This window comes from Theropithecus gelada, chromosome 16 (assembly GCF_003255815.1).
Source record: "Theropithecus gelada isolate Dixy chromosome 16, Tgel_1.0, whole genome shotgun sequence".
In the NCBI taxonomy this organism is placed as follows: Eukaryota; Metazoa; Chordata; class Mammalia; order Primates; family Cercopithecidae; genus Theropithecus; species Theropithecus gelada.
The window spans coordinates 76,529,718-76,550,491 of NC_037684.1; the positions used below are offsets into that span (position 1 = coordinate 76,529,718).

Here is a 20,774-nt window from a genome sequence, read left to right on the forward strand (position 1 = left end):
AACAATCTGCCTAAGATGCTATGAGTATGGAACTGTTGAAGCCAGCTGGTCCATCATTAGCAACATGGACTCTGGAGTTGGAATGCCTGGGTTTGAACAGCAGCCTCATTACTTACTAGATATGTAACCTGTTCCAACTCTTAAACTTGAGTATGTTTCCTCATCTACAAAATGGAGATAATTGTAATGTGTAATATGTAGGGTTGTTGTGAGGAATAAATGAGATTATATCTACACGTGCTTAGAATAGAGCCTACCACGTAGTACATGCTAGATAACCTTTTGCTACCATTATTACTGATTTTATATTTTATTTTATTTATTTTATTATTTTTTTTGAGACAGAGACTCGCTCTGTTGCCCAGGCTGGAGTGCAGTGGCACGATCTTGGCTCACTGCAACCTCTGCCTCCCAGGTTCAAGTGATTCTCATGCTTCAGCCTCCCGAGTAGCTGGGATCACAGGCGCACGCCACCATGACCAGCTCATTTTTATATATTTAGTAGAGACGGGGTTTCACCATGTTGCCCAGGCTGGTCTCAAACTCTTGATCTCAGGTGATCCACCCATCTTGGCCTTGCAAAGTGCTGGGATTATGGGCGTGAGCCACCACACCCAGACAATTTTTGTAATTTTTTTTTTTCTTGAGACATCTCACTCTGTGGCTTAGGCTGGAGCGATCATGGCTCACTGCAGCCTCAAATTTCTCAGGCTCAGGCGATCCTTCCACCTCAGCTTCCCATGTAAATGGGACTACAGGGGCGTATACCACTGCACCCAGCTAGTTTTTTATATTTTGTAGAGATGGGGTCTCCCTGTGTTATCCAGGCTAATCTGGAACTCCTGGGCCCAATCAGTCCTCCTGCCTTGGCCTCCCAAAGTGCTGAGATTCCAGGTGTGAGCCACCGTGCCTGGCCAATGTTGTATTTTTACACTGTGAGTTTATCAGAGTTGCATATGAATAGTGAATGAATCAACTCAAGACCAGAAAGACACCGGTAAGGTAGAAAAAGTAGTTGGACTGGAGCAAGCACAGACGGACTTGGACTTGTCCTATACTTGGAGCTAGTTATTGCAAAAGTAGAGCGAGGGCAAGGCGTGAATTAAAAGTAGCCCAAGACCTTGACATCAACATTCATACTAAGTACTTAACAGTGTACTTCATAACTTAACAGTGTACAGGCTGCCAACACAACAGCTAATAGTCTTAGGCTAGTTTAAATGCTACTTTAAATAGTCTTAGGCGAAAAATGATGAATTTAGCATAGATCATATTACACTACTCTATTTTGTATTACGTGAAACCTAGTGAAAGGCTAGGCTAAATGTTTTTTGTGGAGAATAATTGAGATGGTAGGGGTACTAAGAATGAGGACATGTGATGCACAGCTGATGAAACTGGGGACATTGATTGAGAGGACTCCTGAAAGACACGTCTTCAAATATCTGAGGAGATGTTATGTGGGGATGGGCCCAAATGGACAAAAGGAAGACTGACGGGTAGGGGAGAAAGAAAAATAAACTATGGAGAGTTAATCCAGTCCCACGTAAAGAAAAGTAACCTAGACACAGATTCCTTCAAAGAGAAATGGCACAGCTTCAGAAAGGAGCGAACTCCTGCTTCCTAATTAGAACTCTTCACGGGCTGGCAGACACTTGAGAAGGAACTCTAGGATCAGATGTGTTGGATAGATGTCCTGTAAAGAGCCTTCAAACTCAAGTATTATAGGAGAGGCAACACTGGAGATCATTATTAATGCATGTTTTATTTGGGGTTCATGAAAGAAATCCCACTTACCCATATCAGAGTCACCTCCACCAGAGGAGTTCAACTTACGAAAAATCTCCTGCTTCTTTGATTTAACCATGGGTGATGTATTTTCAAGCTTGGTGAAGAATGAAGGCAAGTAGCTTATACTCCCTGGTGAGCGGGAATCATTCCTGTTAGGGCCAAAGTTAAGTATATTACAACCATGTACTCCTAATCCTGGGGACATTCCTATCAATGATAACAACAGTCAGAACTTAGAAAACTACTGCCTCCTCATCCCGTGTTTGTGGTTACAGCCCTAAGAAACAGTATGTAATCATAAACCACTTAGTACATCATTTGAGGATAAAGGATTTAGCTCTCAAAATGAAATCATAAAATTAGAATTAGAATGGAGATAATCTAGAGCAGAAATTCTTCGGAAGGAATGAAGAAGTAGCAAATGAATATTAATAGAACTCAGAAACAGCTTATCGTGATGCCTTCTTAACAGCACAAACATTAATATATTCATGGTTGCCACCTAAACTGGGAACTATTTTACTAGAATTAGTTTTAAGTAAACTACAATTAAAACTAATAGCACACTTGCCTATAAAATAGCAGGAACTCATATCTAAGCAATCAACAGCTGGACTGGAACACAACAGTATAGGAATAAAACTGCCTATTTGTTAACAATCATTTCAAGCCACCTAACAAATGAGCTGAGTTTAATATAAAGAGTTTCATATTTTATTGGCAGCTTCCTATACTAACACATTTTAAAAAACAAGTTTCCCCTAACAGCTCAAGGCCACAAGGATCTAGCTAGAGCCAGAGCTGAGAACAGAGAATATAGGTTATTGGCAGCCTAATCCAGTCATGTGGATTCATTCATCATTCAAATACAAGAACACTTACTCTATGCCAGGAAAGACAATTAAGGTGATAGGAACAGGAATAAGACATGGTCCCTGTCCTCAAAACACTCATAAACATAGGGGGAAAGACGTAAATGTATAATAAAATTGAACATCACTCCCTCTCCAAAAATGGATTTTCTTCATTTCATTGAAAAGTACCAATATCTGTTTAGCTCCCTAAGAATAAATGCAATAAATTAATAGCAACACATTGTAAGAAAGGCACTAGCAATTTGGAGTTAGACCTTCGTTTAAAACTGGCCCTTCCCCATTAGTATCAGTACGACCATGAGCAAGTGACAGGTCTAGCTTTCAGCGCACCAGTGAAGGGTTCAGCATTAGGCAAACTGTATGACTATGGAATTCAGGGAACAATAAACAACATGATTTGGACAGAGAGTCCAGTGTAGGGGTGATGCAGAGGGAAGTGACGCTGAATGGGTAGCATACACCTGGTCATGCAAGAACTCAGATGCCATGCTAAAGACTGGGTGCTGGATTCTGCATGAGTTTTAGACAAATCACCCAGGTGGAGGTATGGAGATTGACTGGAAAGGAGCCAACTCAAAGGCATCTAGTCAAATGGGGATAATAATTTAATAATTAATAGGGTTGGGGTCAGGGTTAGAAATAGGTAACATTAAATCTTTTCAGAGTCCACAGTGCTTGGTATACAGTAAGCATTCAAATGTTGGCTGAATCAATGGATGACCCTTTCCCCTAGACAAAAACATTTTAAAAAATATCTAGAAAGACTTAATTTCAAGAATAATGAACAAATATTTTCTAACCTATTTAAATATGATATTATAAATATTTTCTTTTTGCTAAAATCCACGAGCATTAAATCAGTAGGAAAACAGAGACAAATGATCCTCTGAGAATGCCATCCAGACATAAAAGCCCAAAGGAGAAAAATGGCACCAACTGAAGGAAATGTTAAAGCATAAGCACCCGCGCCACGAATGGCTGCTGTCACTAGGAAGTGCACGTACCTCTGCTCTGCAGGCTCTGCGCCCCTCTGAGACAACAGCAGCAAGCTGTCCTGTTTCTCATGTACAACTGGAACCTGGGGTGGGGAGATCGGCTCGTAGGGCTCCGAAGAGACGTGACTCCTCTCTGGGGATTTTCCAGGCCTACTATTGTAACGTGAAATATTAGATTGTGTTTCAAAGGCACACCTGAGACTTACCTAAACAGAAACTTGTTAACTCATGACTTCATTCAGGAGAAGAGGCAAAAGCTGCCAATTTCTATCAGAAGAAAAGTTACCTCAGGTATTCACTATATACATAATTCAAACAAACAAACAAATAAAAACCACTGTGTTACTGCCACTTGACCCATGCACACCCTGTGGATCCAGGAGTCACGTCATCAGACAGTGCTGCCCGGGCAGCAGCAGTGGCAGAAGTTGCGTCCTTGAGGCTCCCCACATGTCCTTCAATGTCAGACGCCATCCCACCTTTGGCTCCTTAGGAAAACCTTTGTTTCCTACCTATTGAGGTTTTCCTACCTATTTTGAGTCATGACTGACCAGTTCTTTCATCATCAAGTTAAAGATAAAGGACTTCAGTACTAAACTGACACCCAAGAAGTTTTATCAGGTGAGTCAACTTATGTTCTTTTTTTTTTTTTTTTTTTTTTTTTGAGACAGAGTCTCGCTCTGTCGCCCAGGCTGGAGGGCAGTGGCGTGATCTCGGCTCATTGCAACCTCCACCTTGCGGGTTCACGCCATTCTCCTGCCTCAGCCTCCTGAGTAGCTGGAACTACAGGCGCCCGCCACCATGCCCGGCTAATCTTTTGTATTTTTAGTGGAGACGGGGTTTCACCTTGTTAGCCAGGATGGTCTCGATCTCCTGACCTCGTGATCGGCCCACCTTGGCCTCCCAAAGTGCTGGGATTACAGGCGTGAGAGTCAACATAGGTTCTAGTTACACTGTATTATGGCAGAGGGGTTCTCTGCAATTTTATATTTTTTCTCTGGATACCATTTGGTAAGAATAATATAAGATAGACACACTATTTAGCTCCCACCCATTTATCTCTCTTTTTTTTTTTTTGAGACAGAGTCTGGCTTTGTCACCCAGGCTAGAGTGCAGTGGTGTGATCTCAGCTCACTGCAACCTCTGCCTCCCAGGTTCAAGCGATTCTCCTGCCTCAGCCTCCCAAGCAGCTGGAATTACAAGCGCCCGCCACCACTCCCCGGCTAATTTTTGTAATTTTAGTACAGACAGAGTTTCACCATGTTGGCTAGGACTCCTGACCTCAGGTGATCCGCCTGCCTGGGCCTCCGAAAGTGCTAGGATTACAGGCATGAGCCACCGTGCCTGGCCCATTTATCTTATTATTACAATTTTTATTTTTTAGAGACAGGTTGACCAGGCTGGAGTACAGGAATGCAATCATAGCTCACTGCAGCCTCAAACTCTTGAGCTCAAGTGATCCTCTCACTTCCATCTCCTGAGTACCTGGGATTACAGGTATGCATCACCATGCCCAGCTTATGTTTTTATTGTATGTTTTATTATGTCTGTGTGGCCCATTTTTAATTTTTTGTAGAGACGGGGTCTCACTATATTGCTGGCCTCAAGCAATCCTCCCACCTCAGCCTCCAAAAGTATTTGGAATTACAAGCACCTGGCCCCACCACACCCCCAATTTTTTTTTTTTTAAAGACAGAGTCTTGCTCTGTCACCCAGGCTGGAGTGCAATAGCATGATATTGGCTCACTGCAACCTCTACCTCCCTGGCTGAATGAATTCTAGTGCCTCAGCCTCCCAAGTAGCTGGGATTACAGGTAGCCACCACCACACTTGGCTGATTTTTGTAGTTTTATTAGAGACAGGGTTTCACCATGTTGGCCAGGATGGTCTCAAACTCCTGACCTCAAGTGATACACCTGCCTTGCCTCCGAAAGTGCTGGGATTACAGGCGTGAGCCACCACACCCAGCCCCCCTGAAATTTTTTGACATAGTGATTATGCATATTAAAGCCACCTGTGACTTTCACCATCTGAATTATGACTATAACACTAAAGCAAAATTATAACATGATTTGTTATGGCCTTTCCCAGTCAGTCCATCCAGTTATTCAAGATAGCCACTTTTTTTTTTTTTTTTAGTTGTTTTAGTGTTTACCTCCAAAACTTGGTAAATAATCTTAAACTTGTTTTTGATTTATAAAACTTGAAACAGAATCTGTTAACTCTCTTTCATGAAAGATGAAGAATTTGATTTGCCTTCTCTGTTGCTGCCCATTTTATTTTTACTTTTGAGACAGGGTCTCCCTCTGTCACTCAGGCTAGAGTGCAGTAGTATGATCACTGCTTACTTGCAGCCTCAAATTCTGGGCTCACGTGATCCTCCCACCTCAGGCTCCCAAGTAGCTGGGACTACAGGTGCATGCCACCATGCCTGGGCAATTTTATTTTTTAGGTTTTTTTGTGGAGATGGGGTCTCACTATTTTGCCCAGGCTGGTCTTGAACCCCTGGCCTCAAGCGATCCTCTCACCTTGGTCTCCCAAAGCACTGAGATTAAAGGTGTTGGCCACCGTGCTGGCTTGCTTATTTTATTTTAATTTTGTGCATTTTGCCTTTACATAGCATACTTCAGCCTTTTATATTTTCTTTTTTAAAAATGAAATTAGCACACATACCTTTACTTCTACCTCTCTTTCCTATGCAACCCTCAACTCTCAATATCTGTCAGCCATTTTTATGATTTATTGCCTCACATCCTTTTCTAGAACTACAGAGAAACTCCTCTGTGTTTTGCTTATAAAAATCACTCCATACAATTCCAATGGAAATGGAATAACCTGCTCCTGGAGTACATAATAAAATAAAGGCAGAAAGCAAGTTTTTTGAAACTAATGAGAACAAAGATACAACATACCAGAATCTCTGGGACACAGCTAAGGCAGTGTTGACAGGGCAATTTATAGCACTAAATATCCACATCAAAAAGAAAGATCTCAAGTTAACAAGCTAACATCACAACCAAGAGCAAACAAATCCCAAAGCTAGCAGAAGACAAGAAATCACCAAAACTGCCAGGTGCAATGACTCACACCTGTAATCCCAGCACTTTGGGAGGTCGAGGCAGGCAGATCACCTGAGGTCAGGAGTTTGAGATCAGCCTGACCAATGTGGAGAAACCCTGTCTCCACTAAAAAAATACAAAATTAACTGGGATGGTGGTGCATGCTTGTAATCACAGTTACTCGGGAGGCTGAGGCAGGAGAATTGCTTGAACCCAGGAGGCAGAGGTTGCAGTGAGCCGAGATCGCGCCATTACACTCCATCCTGGGCAACAAGAGCGAAACTCCGTCTCAAAAGAAAAAAAAAAGAAATAACCAAAACTGAAGCTGAACTGAAGGAGGCTGAGACACAAAAAAACACTCAAAAGATCAACAAATTCAGGATCTGGTTTTTTTTTCTGTTTTTTTNTTTTTTTTTTTTTTTTTTTTTTTTTTTTTTTTGAGACAGTCTCGCTTGGTCGCCCAGGCTAGAGTGCAGTGGCGCGATCTCGGCTCACTGCAAGCTCTGCCTCCCTGGTTCACGCCATTCTCCTGCCTCAGCCTCCCGAGTAGCTGGAACTACAGGCACCTGATAGCACACCCGGCTAATTTTTTTTTTTTTTTTTAAGTAGAGACGGGATTTCACCGTGTTAGCCTCTCGATCTCCTGGCCTCATGATCCGCCCTCCTCGGCCTCCCAAAGTGCTGGGATTACAGGCGTGAGCCACCATGCCGGGCTTCAGGATCTGGTTTTTAGAAAAAATTAATAAAACAGACCACTAGTTAAGACTAACAGAGAAGATTCAAATAAACACAATCAGAAATGACAAGGGGAATAGTACCACTGACCCCACAGAAACACAATCAATCATTAGAATATTATGAACACCTTTATGCATATAACCTAGGAAATCTAGAAGAAATGGATAATTTCTGGACACATACACCCTCCCAAAACTGAACCAGGAAAAAACTGATTCCCTGAACAGACCAATAATGTGCTCTGCAATTGAGTCAGTAATAAATAGCCTACCACCCAAAAAAAGTCCATGACCAGACACATTCACAGCTGAATTCTACCAGATGTACAAAAAGAGCTGGAGCTATTCCTGCTGAAAATATTCCAAACATAGAGAAAGGACTGCTCCCTATCTCATTCTATGAGGCCAGTGTTGTGGGAAGTCAGGGACCCCGAACAGAGGGACCGACTGAAGCCACAGCAGAAGAACATAAATTGTGAAGAGTTCATGGACATTTATTAGTTCCCCAAATTAGTACTTTTCTAATTTCTTACGCCTGTCTTTATTGTAATCTCTGAACATAAATTGTGGCGATTTCATGGACACTTATCGCTTCCCCAATGAATATCCTTGTGATTTCCTATGCCTGTCTTTACTTTAATCTCTTAATCCCATCATCTTCTTCGTAAGCTGAGGAGGATGAATGTTGCCTCAGGACCCTGTGATTGTGTCAACTGCACAAATTGTTTATAGAGCATGTGTGTTTGAACAATATGAAATCTGGGCATCTTAAAAAAAGAACAGGATAACAGCGATGTTCAGGGAACAAGAGAGGAACTTTGAACTGGCCGCTGGTGAGCCGGACAGAACAGAGCTATATTTCTCCTCTTTCAAAAGCAAACAGGAGAAATATCGCTGAATTATTTTTCTCAGCAAGCAACATCCCTGAGAAAGAGAATGTGCCCTGAAGGTAGGCTTATAAATGGCCCCTTTAGAAGCGTGCAGTCTTTTGTCTTTTATGGTCAAAGCCATGGGATGAAATAAGCCCTGGTCTCCTGTAGTGCTCCCAGGCTTATTAGGACCAGGAAAATTCCCGCCTAATAAATTGTGGTCAGACAGGTTGTCTGCTCTCAAACCCTGTTTCCTGATAAGATGTAAACAATGTTATCACTGTTTCGGGCACAGTGCCCGAAACTTCATTAGCAATTTTAATTTCACCTCATCTGGTGGTCATGTGATCTTGCCCTGCCTCCATTTGCTTTGTGATATTTTATTACCTTGTGAAGTATGTGATCTCTGTGACCCACACCCTATTCATGCACTCCCTCCCCTTTTGAAAATCGCTAATAAAAACTTGCTGGTTTTACGGCTCGGAGAACATCACGGATCCCCCTGCCGAAATGTGATGTCTCCCCCGGACACCCAGCTTTAAATTTCTGGCTCTTGTGCTCTTTCCCTTTATTTCTCAACCCAGCCGAGATACTCAGGAAATAGAAAAGAACCCATGTTAAACATCGGGAGCAGGTTCTCCTGATAGGCCAGCATCATCATGATACCAAAACTTGGCAGAGACACAACAACAATAAAAAGAAAACTTCCAGCTAATATCCTTGATGAACATCAATGCAAAAATCCTCAACAAAATACTGGCAAACCAAATCCAGCAAAACACTAAACAGCTTATCCACCACAATCAAGTAGATTTCATCCCTGGGATGCAAGGCTGGTTCAATGTACACAAATCTCAACAGATGCATAAAAGGCTTTCAATAAAATTCAATACCCTTTCATGTTAAAAACTCTCAGTAAACTAGGTATTGAAGGAACATACCTCAACATAATAAAAAGCCATATATGAAAACCCACAGCCAAATCATACTGAATGGGGAAAAGCTGGAAGCATTCCTCTTGAAAGCCAGCACAAGACAAGGATGCCCTCTGTCACCATTTTTATTCAACATCCTATTGGAAGTCCTCACCAGGGTGATCAGGCAAGAGAAAGAAAGAAAGGGCATCCAAATAGGAAGAAAAGAAGTCAAACTATCTCTGTTTGCAGAGGCATAACCACATATCTAGAAAACTCCATAGTCTCAGCCCCAAAGCTCCTTAAGCTGAAAAACAACTTCAGCAAAGTCTCAGGGTCCATCAGTGTGCAAAAAAACCCCAAAAAATTCACTAGCATTCCTATACACCAATGGGAGCCAAATGAGGAATGCAATTTGATTCACAACCACCACAAAAATAGTAAAATACCTAGGAATACAGCTAACCAGGGAGGTGAAAGATGTCTACAAGGGGAACTACAAAACACTTCTCAAAGAAATAAAAGATGACATAAACAAATGAAAAAACATTCCATGTTCATGGATAGGAAGAATTAATATCGTTAAAATGGCCATACTGCCCAATGCATATTACAGATTAAATGCTATTCCTATTAAATTACCAACGACATTCTTCACAGAACTAGAAAAAACTATTTTAAAATTCATATAGATCCAAAAAAGAGCCTGAATAGCCAAGGCAATACTAAGCAAAAAGAACAAAGCTGTAGGTGTCACACTACCTGACTTCAAATTATAATACAGGGCTACAGTAACCAAAACAGCATTGTACTGGTACAAAAATAAGACACACAGACGAATGGAACAGAACAGAGAACCCAGAAATAAGGCCTCACACCTACAAGTATCTGATCTTCGACAAACCTAACAAAAACAAGCAAAAAGGAAAGGATTCCCTATCAATAAGTGGTGCTGGGATAACTGCCTATCACATGCAGAAGATTGAAACTGGGCCCTTTCTTTATGCCATATATTAAAATTAACCCAAGATGGATTAAAGACTTAAATGTGAGAAAAAAAAAAAAAAAAACTATAAAAACCTTGGAAGACAACCTAGGAAATGCCTTTCAGGACATCAGCAGGGACAAAGATTTCGTAACAAAGACACCAAAAGCAACTGGAACAAAAGCAAAAACCGACAAGGGGGATCTAATTAAAGACCTTCTGCACAGCAAAGGAAACTATCAACAGAGTGAACAGACAACCTACAGAATGGGAGAAAAATTTTGCAAACTATGCATCTGACAACGGTCTAATATCCAGCATGTATAAAGAGCTTAAACAAATTTACAAGAAAAAACAACTCCATTGAATGGCGTGAACCCGGGAGGCGGAGCTTGCAGTGAGCCGAGATAGCGCCACTGCACTCCAGCCTGGGCGACAGAGCGAGACTCTGTCTCAAAAAAAAAAAAAAAAAAAAAAACAACTCCATTAAAGAGGAGGCAAAGTGAGTGTGGTGGTGTGCGCCTGTAATCCCAGCTACTTGGGAGGCTGAGGTGGGAGAATCACCTGAGCCTGGGAGGGTTGAGGCTGCTGTGAGCCGAGACTGCACCACTGAAATCCAGCCTGGGCAAACAGAATGAGATAAAAAAAGAAAGAGTGGGCAAAGGATATGAACAGACACTTTTCAAAAGAAGACATATATGCAGCCAAGAAGCATATGAAAAAAAAGCTCAATATCACTGATCATTAGAGAAGTGCAAATCAAGTCGGGTGCAGTGGCTTATGCCTGTAATCCTACCACTTTGGGAAGCTGAGGCAGGTGGATCAACTGAGGTCAGGAGTTCGAGACCAGCCTGGCCAACATAGTGAAACCCTGTCTCTACTAAAAATACAAAAATTAACTGGGTATGGTGGCAGAAGCCTGTAATCCTAGCTACTCAGGAGGCTGAGGCAGAAGAATCGCTTGAACCTGGGAGGTGGAGGTTGCAGTGAGCTCAGATCGCACCACTGCACTCCAGTCTGGGCAACAGGGCAAGACTCTATTCCAAAAAAAAGAGAGAGAGAGAAATGCAAATCAAAACCACAATGAGCTACCATCTCACACCAGTCAGAATGGCTACGAAAAAGTGAAAAAATAACAGATCCTGGAAAGGTTGTGGAGAAAATAGAACACTTATACACTGTTGATGGGAGTGTAAATTAGTTCAACCACTGTGGAAGGCACTGTGGAAATTCCTCAAACACCTAAATACACAACTACCAATCAACCCAACAATCCCATTACTGAATATATACCCAAAGAAATACAAATCATTCTATTATAAAGACACATGCACATGTATGTTCACTGACAACAGCAAAGACATGGAATCAACCCAAGTGCCCATCAGTGATTGACTGGATAAAGACAATGTAGTATATATACATCATGGAATACTATGGAGCATTAAAAAGAATGAGCTCCTGTCCCTTTCAGGGACATGGATGGAGCTGGAGGCCATTATCCTTAGCAAACTAACGCAAAAACAAAACCAAATACCACGTGTTCTCACTTATAAGTGGGAGCTAAATGGTGAGAACACACGGACACATGGAAGAAAACAGCACACACTGGGGCCTGGTGGAGGGTGGAGGGTGGGAGGAGGAGGCTCAGGAAAAAATAACTAATGGGTACCAGGCTTAATACCTGGGTGACAGAATAATCTTTACAACAAACCCCCATGACACAAGTTCACGTATATAATAAACCTGCACATGTACTCCTGGACTTAAAATGAAAGTTAAATAAATAAATAACTAAAATGAAAACCAGTTGATTCTGTTTTCTAACACCACAGATTGTGTAAACATTTTCATCAGGAATGGACCATGGCAGTGCTATATAGTTTTCCATTTTTCTTGATAATTGCGTTTCTTTTCTTTTTTTGGTTTTGTTTTGGCTAACAGGGAATAAATGTGCTTTCATCTTATCCTTAAGGTTATCCAGCTTCTTCTAATGACTAAATTATGCAGTTTAGGGGTTGGGGCAAGCAGGGATAAAAATGAAACAAAACTTGTTATACACTGATGATTACCAAAATTGGGTGATCGATTCCTAGAGGTGTATTATACTTGTTCTCTCTACTTTTGTATGTATTTGAAAACTTCCACAATAATTTTTTTTTTTTTTTTAAAGAAGACCATCTAGCTTCTCATCTATATTCTTCTTTCTACTCTTTGCTCACTTCGATGGGTTGGTAGGTAGGCTGGAGAATTACTTCTGCTACAAATTTCTCTTTTTCAGGCTCTGAGCCATGGCTTCCATTACTCTGGCTCATCTGTCCTCTATGTCTTCCAAGTATTTGCCAGAATCTTTGATCTGCCAATATCTCAGTCTTGTTCTCAGCATTTTTTTTTTTTTTTTTTTTGAGACGGAGTCTCATTCTGTCGCCCAGGCTGGAGTGCAATGGCATGATCTCAGGTTCAAGCGATTCTTCTGCCTCAGCCTTCTGAGTAGCTGGGATTACAGGCACCTGCCATCATACCTGGCTAATTTTTTTTTTTTTTGTATTTTTGTACAGACGGGGTTTTACCATTTTGGCCAGGTTGGTCTTGAACTCCTGACCTCAGGTGATGCCCCCACCTTGGCTTCCCAAAGTGCTGGGATTGCAGGCGTGAGCCACCATGCCCGGCCTTCTCAGCATTCTTAAATTTATTTCCCTTGTGCCTGTTAACTATAATTTAACATGTGCTAATATTTAGTCTACCACTTTGAAGCAAGAATCCTGCATCCACTTTATTTTAACCAAACACAGACTATCAGGTAAGAAGATATGCTCTTTATCAGAGAGCCCTGGCATATAACATGTTTCCACTCATGGTGCCACTATTGGCTTCCCTTTCCTTTATTTAATGTCACCTTAAAATATATACGTGTGTGTGTATATATATATGTGTGTGTATAGATATACACTGACAGAAGTCTAAGGACTAGAATAAAATATAAATGCAGAAGCAAACAACCTATATATATAGATAGATAGATAGATAGGTTTTTTTGTTTTTGTTTTTGTTTTTAAGTTTTTTTTGTACAGATGAGATCTCACTATGTTGCCCAGGCTGGTCTCAAATTCCTGGACTCAAGCAATCCTCCTACCTCAGCCTCCCAAAGTGCTGGCATTATAGGTATAAGCCACTGTGCCTGGTCGATACCACCTTCTTAAACTTCTTTTTTTTTTTTTTTTTTTTTTTTTTTTGAGACGGAGTCTGGCTCTGTCGCCCAGGCTGGAGTGCAGTGGCCGGATCTCAGCTCACTGCAAGCTCCGCCTCCTGGGTTCACGCCATTCTCCCGCCTCAGCCTCCCGAGTAGCTGGGACCACAGGCGCCCGCCACCTCACCCGGCTAATTTTTTGTATTTTTTAGTAGAGACGGGGTTTCACCGTGTTAGCCAGCATGGTCTTGATCTCCTGACCTCGTGATCCGCCCATCTCGGCCTCCCAAAGTGCTGGGATTACAGGCTTGAGCCACCGCGCCCGGCCACCTTCTTAAACTTCTACTGATGCTGACCCAGTAGAAACCACTGAGACAGATAAATATGAGAGGTATTATTAGGAAGGACCACTGAAGTGTCCCTAAACCACTACCAAACTACACATTCTTCTTAACTGTCTTTACAAACCAACCAACAGAACATAATCATCTTTTGAATATATATTAAAAAGACATAGTACCAGATGCCAAGACAGTGGACATTCTAAGAATAATATTCAGGGGAACAAAGCTCATTTACACTTTCCAGGGATTAAAGGCAAAAGAACTTTAGTTGTGAGAAACAAATTCCTTATCCTGTAGATATATTCCATTTGTTTTACTGTTGGGAAATTTATATATAATTTGGAATAAAGATCATACCTTCCCCTGGATTTGTCCACAAGATTTTCTGGAGAGACCCTTGAACCTGGTCTTTGATGATGGACAGACTGAACCTGGGATTCTGGGCTGTAACGATTTGACGTTTTAGTCCTCACAGGTGTAGACACCAAAGCAGATGGTGAGTTCTGGAATGTAGAAGTAGGAGGCTGCTGGGGAGTCTGTGAGGAAACTTGATTTCTAGCAAAATCTTGTGTGATAATTTGCTGTGAATGAGAAAAGAAGGAAGTGGTAAAATTCATTGAGTACTTGCAAAAAAAAAGTATTAAGAAATCTAGATATCTTTATTATAAATTTCTTTTTCTATATGAAATCTGCTTTCCCCATGATCAAAAAAGAAAATCAGCTAATAAGAATAATGAAAAACTTACACAGATGTGATCAGCAAGTGTGATCAGCCGATGAGTCCTGGGCACTTGCCCCATTCCCTCTGCCTGTGAAGAAGGGGGCAGCTGTTGCTGGGGAGACGGTGATTCCTGCTGTGGTCGATAGTGATGTAATGGTCCTTCATATTGTCTGGTAGCATCGTCTAGTAGAGAACACATAGATGTCTTACTCCAGGAATGTCTGTGCCTTTCACTCATTATCAAAGATTAAATATAATTCAGAAGAACACATGAAAGGATGTGGTACACAGCTCCGAACAAAAAACTTATCTTAATTTTGGAAAAAAAAATTATTCACTGACAGAAGTCTGAGGACTAGAACAAAATATAAATGCAGAAGCAAACAAAATTAATATAAACTATTTTCTGTATCATTAAAAAATAAAAAAGAATCGATAGCTGTTTCTAAAGCAGGCTCATGTAAGATTACCCTAAAATAAACAAAACAAGTTAATTCTTACCATGGTCTAGACAGATAATTAGAAGCAAATAATAAATGTAAATATGAAAACATGTAAATGGTAGCTTAAGAAGACATACTTTCGGCTTGATTTGCCTTAACCACCTCTGGCTGATAGGTCTGCAGTTTTTCCTGGGGTGGCGCAGGTGAGCTGGCAGGACTTATCACCTCAATAGCATCGCTAGGTGTTTCATACCTGTGAGAAGATACTGTAAGAAAAGAAAATCTTATTTTAAAACTAATCCTGGGAAAAGTTTCCGAAGTCTAAGTTCTTCAAACCTACAGCATATTTTCAATTCTGATCAACCATGTTCAATGGTATTCCAGGTTAATGAGGGTTTTCTGAAGTTTTATGAGCTTTAAGACATTTTAGGCCAGGTGCAGTGGCTCACACCTGTAATCCCAGCACTTTGGGAGGCCGAGGCAGGTGGGTCACCTGAAGTCGGGGGTTTGAGACCAGCCTGACCAACATGGAGAAACCCTGTCTCTACTAAAAAAATACCAAATTAGTCAGGCGTGGTGGCTCATGCCTGTAATCCCAGCTACTCGGGAGGCTGAGGCAGGAGAATCGCTTGAACCCGGGAGGCAGAGGTTGTGGTGAGCTGAGATTGCGCCATTGCACTCCATCCTGGGCAACAAGAGCGAAACTCCGTCTCAAAAAAAAAAAAGACACGCTTTAAAGCACAATAATAAACACTGGAATGAGGCAGAACAGAGAACAGATTTATGATATTTTTCCTGGGAGCTGGAAAAGAAATCACCAGGGAAACATTTATGGAAAGAAGTTAATAAACAAATAAGGGAGTAGATCTCAATAACTGATTCCAATAATTCCAATTCTGTGGGACATTCCATTCTTAGAAAAACGCTGATGCTATAAAGCTGCTTCATTTACTACCATGATGATTTTAAAGCTATGGATTATATAACACTATAATGATTTTCTCAAATAACTGGAGTACTGCTAACAAAACTTACTCCAAATATTCGTAATTTTTTAGCACTGTGTTACATTGTGAAAATAACCAGAAATGGTAGAGAATGTCTGAAGGGAAGTATATTCCTAGAAAGGGAGGATGTCAACCAACTCTGGAGAATACCCACATCAAAAAGGACCTCCGCTAAGACGCAGTTCTCAAGTAAACAGAGGGGCTGTGCAGTGGGGCTAACAGGCAGCTTTTCACAGTCCTGCCATGGCCTCAGAGCTGACAGTTGAGAGCAGATGTAACCACCTATTCAGGAACCTCTGAATTCAGAGGGCTGTTCACATCTACAAACTACACTATAGAATCTGAGAGCACTGTCAGAGCTCCAAAGGGTACATGGCCCTGGCTGGACACAGATGCAGCAGGTGGGAATGAACCCTGCTCCCTAGCCACCAGCTGCTCCTCTGGTACTCAGCAGTCCTTCCTATCCCCACCAGGTCATGGAAACTGCAGCTACCTGGGTTCTAGTACACTTAGGAGATTGGAAACTTGATAAATAGGACAGAAATGATCATTGAGAAACTAAAATAAATCACTATATTCTAAGAAGTTTACAACAATTTGTGACTTTTGTATCCACTGTTACTCATCACTGGTTATGTATTCAACATCCTAAATCTGCTTACAACTTCCAATATTCACTCAGTAGAAAGTCTGATTCAGAACTGTGTTCACAATGCTCTTGAAGCCTTAAGGGGCAAGACTATGGCAACGGACTTCACCTTCAGGATGAGGGGGCTCTCAAGAGTCAAACTGAAAGCCACACTGAAGAACTGTACATAGCCTTTGGACATCATGGAATTCACTGACCAGTGATAAAAATGATAACCACACACAGAGACATGGACACTCAGAAAAGATGAGCTATTTTCAAACCTTCTGAAAATCAAATTCCTACAGCAAGGTTTGGTTTGTGATGCAAACTGAAAAGAAATGTTTAATCCAATGATTAAGGAACCCATGTGCTATACCATTCAATAAGCCCAGGTGGGATCTCCCAGTGTGCCGGCGACTTCCCTTCAAAAGACCTATTCATACAACTATAGAATATCTCTTTCTCAGTGAGCAATTTTCTGCATGCAGAAAATCTATATTGCAGATTTTCCTAATCTCAGGCTAAAAGAAGTCTTTTGTCTACACAACACTACCCTCTCTCTCTAAAAGCCTCAGCAATGGGGTAGATGTGACCTAAACAAATTATAATTAAGCTAGTGGATACTTAGAGATCAAAAGAACTGCACATTGCATTCTGGAGCATAATAAATCATTTTTTTTTCATGATCTCTAACTCTACTGAATTTATTCAATGGATATAACAGAAAGATGACTATATATGATTAAATTACTTCCAGTGTTAGCAGATGCTTATTTAAATACTTGCTTGTTCTTTCTACAATTCCACATAGAATTGAGGCAATAGTTTAAAAGAAAATTTAAAAAGTAACTTTTCTAGCATTTTAATGTAGACCTGTGAATTTCAAGATTTGCAGGTTAGCCATCACAATGACTAACCAGACTTGAACAAAATCCAACTTGCAAAAAAGATGCAATATAAATACCAATCACCAGTAATAGGTAGTCTCACTTTTAAAAATCTGTGTCTTAGAAAAAGGATATTAGAGGCTTTGGGGTATTGGCATAAATACAGAACCATGTCCTAGCAAATGCTTCCTGAGAAATTATACCTCAGTAGCACAGAGCCTGGAGATATATCCACTACCTTTCAGATGCCTAAATATGTTAATAAGGTCTGCCTTCTACTTTCTAAATTTAATTACATAAATGATACAGTTTTCTTGTGGAAAATACATTGATAGGCTTATATGTAGGACACTGGGATATTTAAATAATCATAAAAACAGCAGAAGATACATTTTTGCATTACATTTACTATCAAGCATTAGGATTTTTAAATACCATATAGTTCTACTTGACCTAAAGAATAAAGTAATTCTTTACTCAGACATCACATTGTGAAACTCAGATTGAGATACATACAGCTACTAGAAGAGTCTGAACTTTGAGAGCCACGTTCCCTCGCATCCTTGTCCGAGGCAATTTGCCGGGTGATGATCACGTCTATGAAGTTAGCTGCAGTAATGGTAGTCTTCCCTCGGGTCCTTAGCTCTTCCTCATATCTGGATTTTGGAGGAGGCCCTTTATCTTTCCCAGCCTCAGAATAAACTACTGAAGAATGAGGCTGGGGCTTGCCACTTGGAAAGGCTGAAGAAGTGTATAAACACTGAACAGATCTCTTCTCCACCTCCAGGGTTTTCTGCTCTAGCTGCTGCTGTTCACTAACTGCTGCTGACCTGCTTCTCAAATTTTCTTCTAACCTGGCAGCTTCATGCTTACTCTCTTTTGTTTTGGACACATCCATCTGGGGTGCAGAAGCTGCAGCATCCACAAGAGCAGCCAGGGCATCCGCAGCAGTGTTGTAACGGGAGGCTGGCAGGCCTTGGCTTATTGAAGGGCCCCCAGCAGGCAGTGGCCTGTAAATAAAACCAAATCACAGCTCTGTGAAGGGAAGACCATTTGCTGGGAATGTGGTGGGGAGATGGAAGGACAAACTGCAACAACAAAAAAGGCTTCGTGGCACGGGCAGAAAAGCATGACTATACTTAGACTATTGCAGTCACAAATTTTAAAATGAATACACAAGAGACTTTTTTTTGTCAAAATATGTACAAGAGACTGACATGATTCGTAGCTGAGCAGTTGGATCCAAAGGTGTGATTACACTGGTTCCATTGGTTCCTTGGAAAACACTGGGTCTCTGTTGCAACATGGTCTCCTGAGTTCTTACTGAAGGGGAAGGGGAGCGAACATATCCATGACTGCCAGGTCGGCCAGGCTGTTCTGAGCCTGAAGAGGTGAAAAAGAAAAAAGAAAAAAAGACATAAGGAGGAAGCTACAGATAAAAGGAAGCAATGCTTATGGATTGTTTATTTTTTTATTTTTTATTTTTTTTGAGACGGAGTCTAGCTCTGTTGCCCAGGCTGGAGTGCAGTGGCGCAATCTCGGCTCACTGCAAGCTCCACCTCCCGGGTCCACACCATTCTCCTGCCTCAGCCTCCCGAGTAGCTGGGACTACAGGCGCCCGCCACCTCGCCTGGCTAGTTTTTTTGTATTTTTTTAAGTAGAGACGGGGTTTCACTGTGTTAGCCAGGATGGTCTCGATCTCCTGACCTCGTGATCCGCCCGTCTCGGCCTCCCAAAGTGCTAGGATTACAGGCGTGAGCTACCGCGCCCGGCCGGATTGTTTATTTCCTAATATACCTAAATAGAAAAAAGGAAAACAAGACAAGAAACTTGATAGTCTACTTTCTGGCCTTTCCAGAAATATGTTCTAAAAGTTTCCAAATAAAGATGCAATAAAACCGCAGCAGTAACTTGAAACAAAACGTCAGCCATCATTTACTGTCATTTCCATTTCTCTGATAAATTTCAATCTTGATCCCAGAAATAAAACAGTACCAACAAGAAGTACTACTACAAATCATATAAGTTCATCTTTCAGATTCTTCCTCAAACTCCAGTCTGTACATGATTTCCAAAATCTAATCAGGCACAACTTTCTAAGCATCATAATGAAAATAATATACCACTGCTACACTAGGGTTTGAGACTGTTTCATTCAACCACAGTTTGCCCTGCTTCATTTCTTCACTGTCCCCTTCACAGGTGACTCTTTCTCTCAGCAAGCTCTCTTTTGAAATGAAATCATTCACATTATCCTCCCACATAAAACTTGGCTCCCACAATTACACTTCTACAATATTTGGTATGTTTTTGTTCACTTAACTCTAACTCTCCCATAACAAAGTCAGAGCTTGGACTTGGTCAGAACTACTTCACGCAGAGGATTTTGAACTCTCAAATCCCTCCCCAATCACTTTCCTCTCGACCTCGTCTTGTTCTGTGTCCTCACTCCAACCTTCTAACCTGCTCACTGGCTTCATAACAGCTAGCTGTTTTAGCACACACCACTCTTCTCACACACACCACCACCTCAGCCAGGCTTCTCAGCAGTTTTCTCCCTTCTAACCATTCATCAGCTTATATGAATATTTATTTTTTAATTAAATTTAAAAAATTTTAAGAGACAGCATCACACTCTGTTACCCAGGGCACTCCACAGCTCACTGCAGCCTCAAACTCCTGGCTTCAAGGGATCATCCCACTTCAGCCTCCTGAGTAGCTAGGACTACAGGTGCACAGCACCGCTCCTGGCTAATTTATATATATATATTTTAGAGACAGGGTATCACTATGCTGCTGAGGCTGGTCTTGAATTCCCGGCCTCAAGCAATCCTCCTGCCTCAGCCTCCTGAGTAGCTGGGATTACAGGCATGAGCCACCATGCCCAGCTTATCTAAGTATTTCTATGGGATATATATTCCTAGATGTGAATTACTAGATGGAAGAGTATTTAAAATTTCTGTCTCCACAGAGGCTACACCAATTTACACTGCCATTGCCAACATGAGTATCTGTTTCTGCAGAAACTCCAACACAATATTTATCAACTTTCTTACATGTCTGATGCAGAGAAATGGTACCTTTGTGCCTTAAATATAAATTTTGTTCATCAGTAGGATCACAAACATTTTAAAAATCTAGCCTCTACCAAAGTTATGTATTATTTGTATGAGGGTTTCTTAAACAATTTTCCATGTTTTATGCTATTAACATGGAATCAATATTACTGTTCTGCCTTACAATTCATTAAAGCACTTCCTATAGTCAAATTCTTAGTGATTTTTATTGTACACAGATAAAGGTATATAGATAATCTTACTTTACATAGA

At 41.1% G+C, this 20,774-nt stretch overlaps 1 protein-coding gene across 2 annotated transcripts in view; it reads right to left on the reverse strand.

Annotated features, from left to right (window-relative positions):
- Positions 1-20,774, reverse strand: part of NCOR1 (nuclear receptor corepressor 1) — a 189,511-nt gene that overhangs the window by 14,813 nt on the left and 153,924 nt on the right. For both annotated transcript variants that reach the window (XM_025363073.1, XM_025363074.1), the window contains 7 exons: positions 18,663-18,828; positions 17,962-18,455; positions 15,058-15,186; positions 14,503-14,660; positions 14,114-14,337; positions 3,671-3,814; positions 1,798-1,940 (listed from right to left, as the gene is read on the reverse strand). In XM_025363073.1, coding sequence (XP_025218858.1) covers positions 1,798-1,940; positions 3,671-3,814; positions 14,114-14,337; positions 14,503-14,660; positions 15,058-15,186; positions 17,962-18,455; positions 18,663-18,828 — 1,458 coding nt within the window. The remainder of the gene's footprint in view (positions 1-1,797; positions 1,941-3,670; positions 3,815-14,113; positions 14,338-14,502; positions 14,661-15,057; positions 15,187-17,961; positions 18,456-18,662; positions 18,829-20,774) is intronic.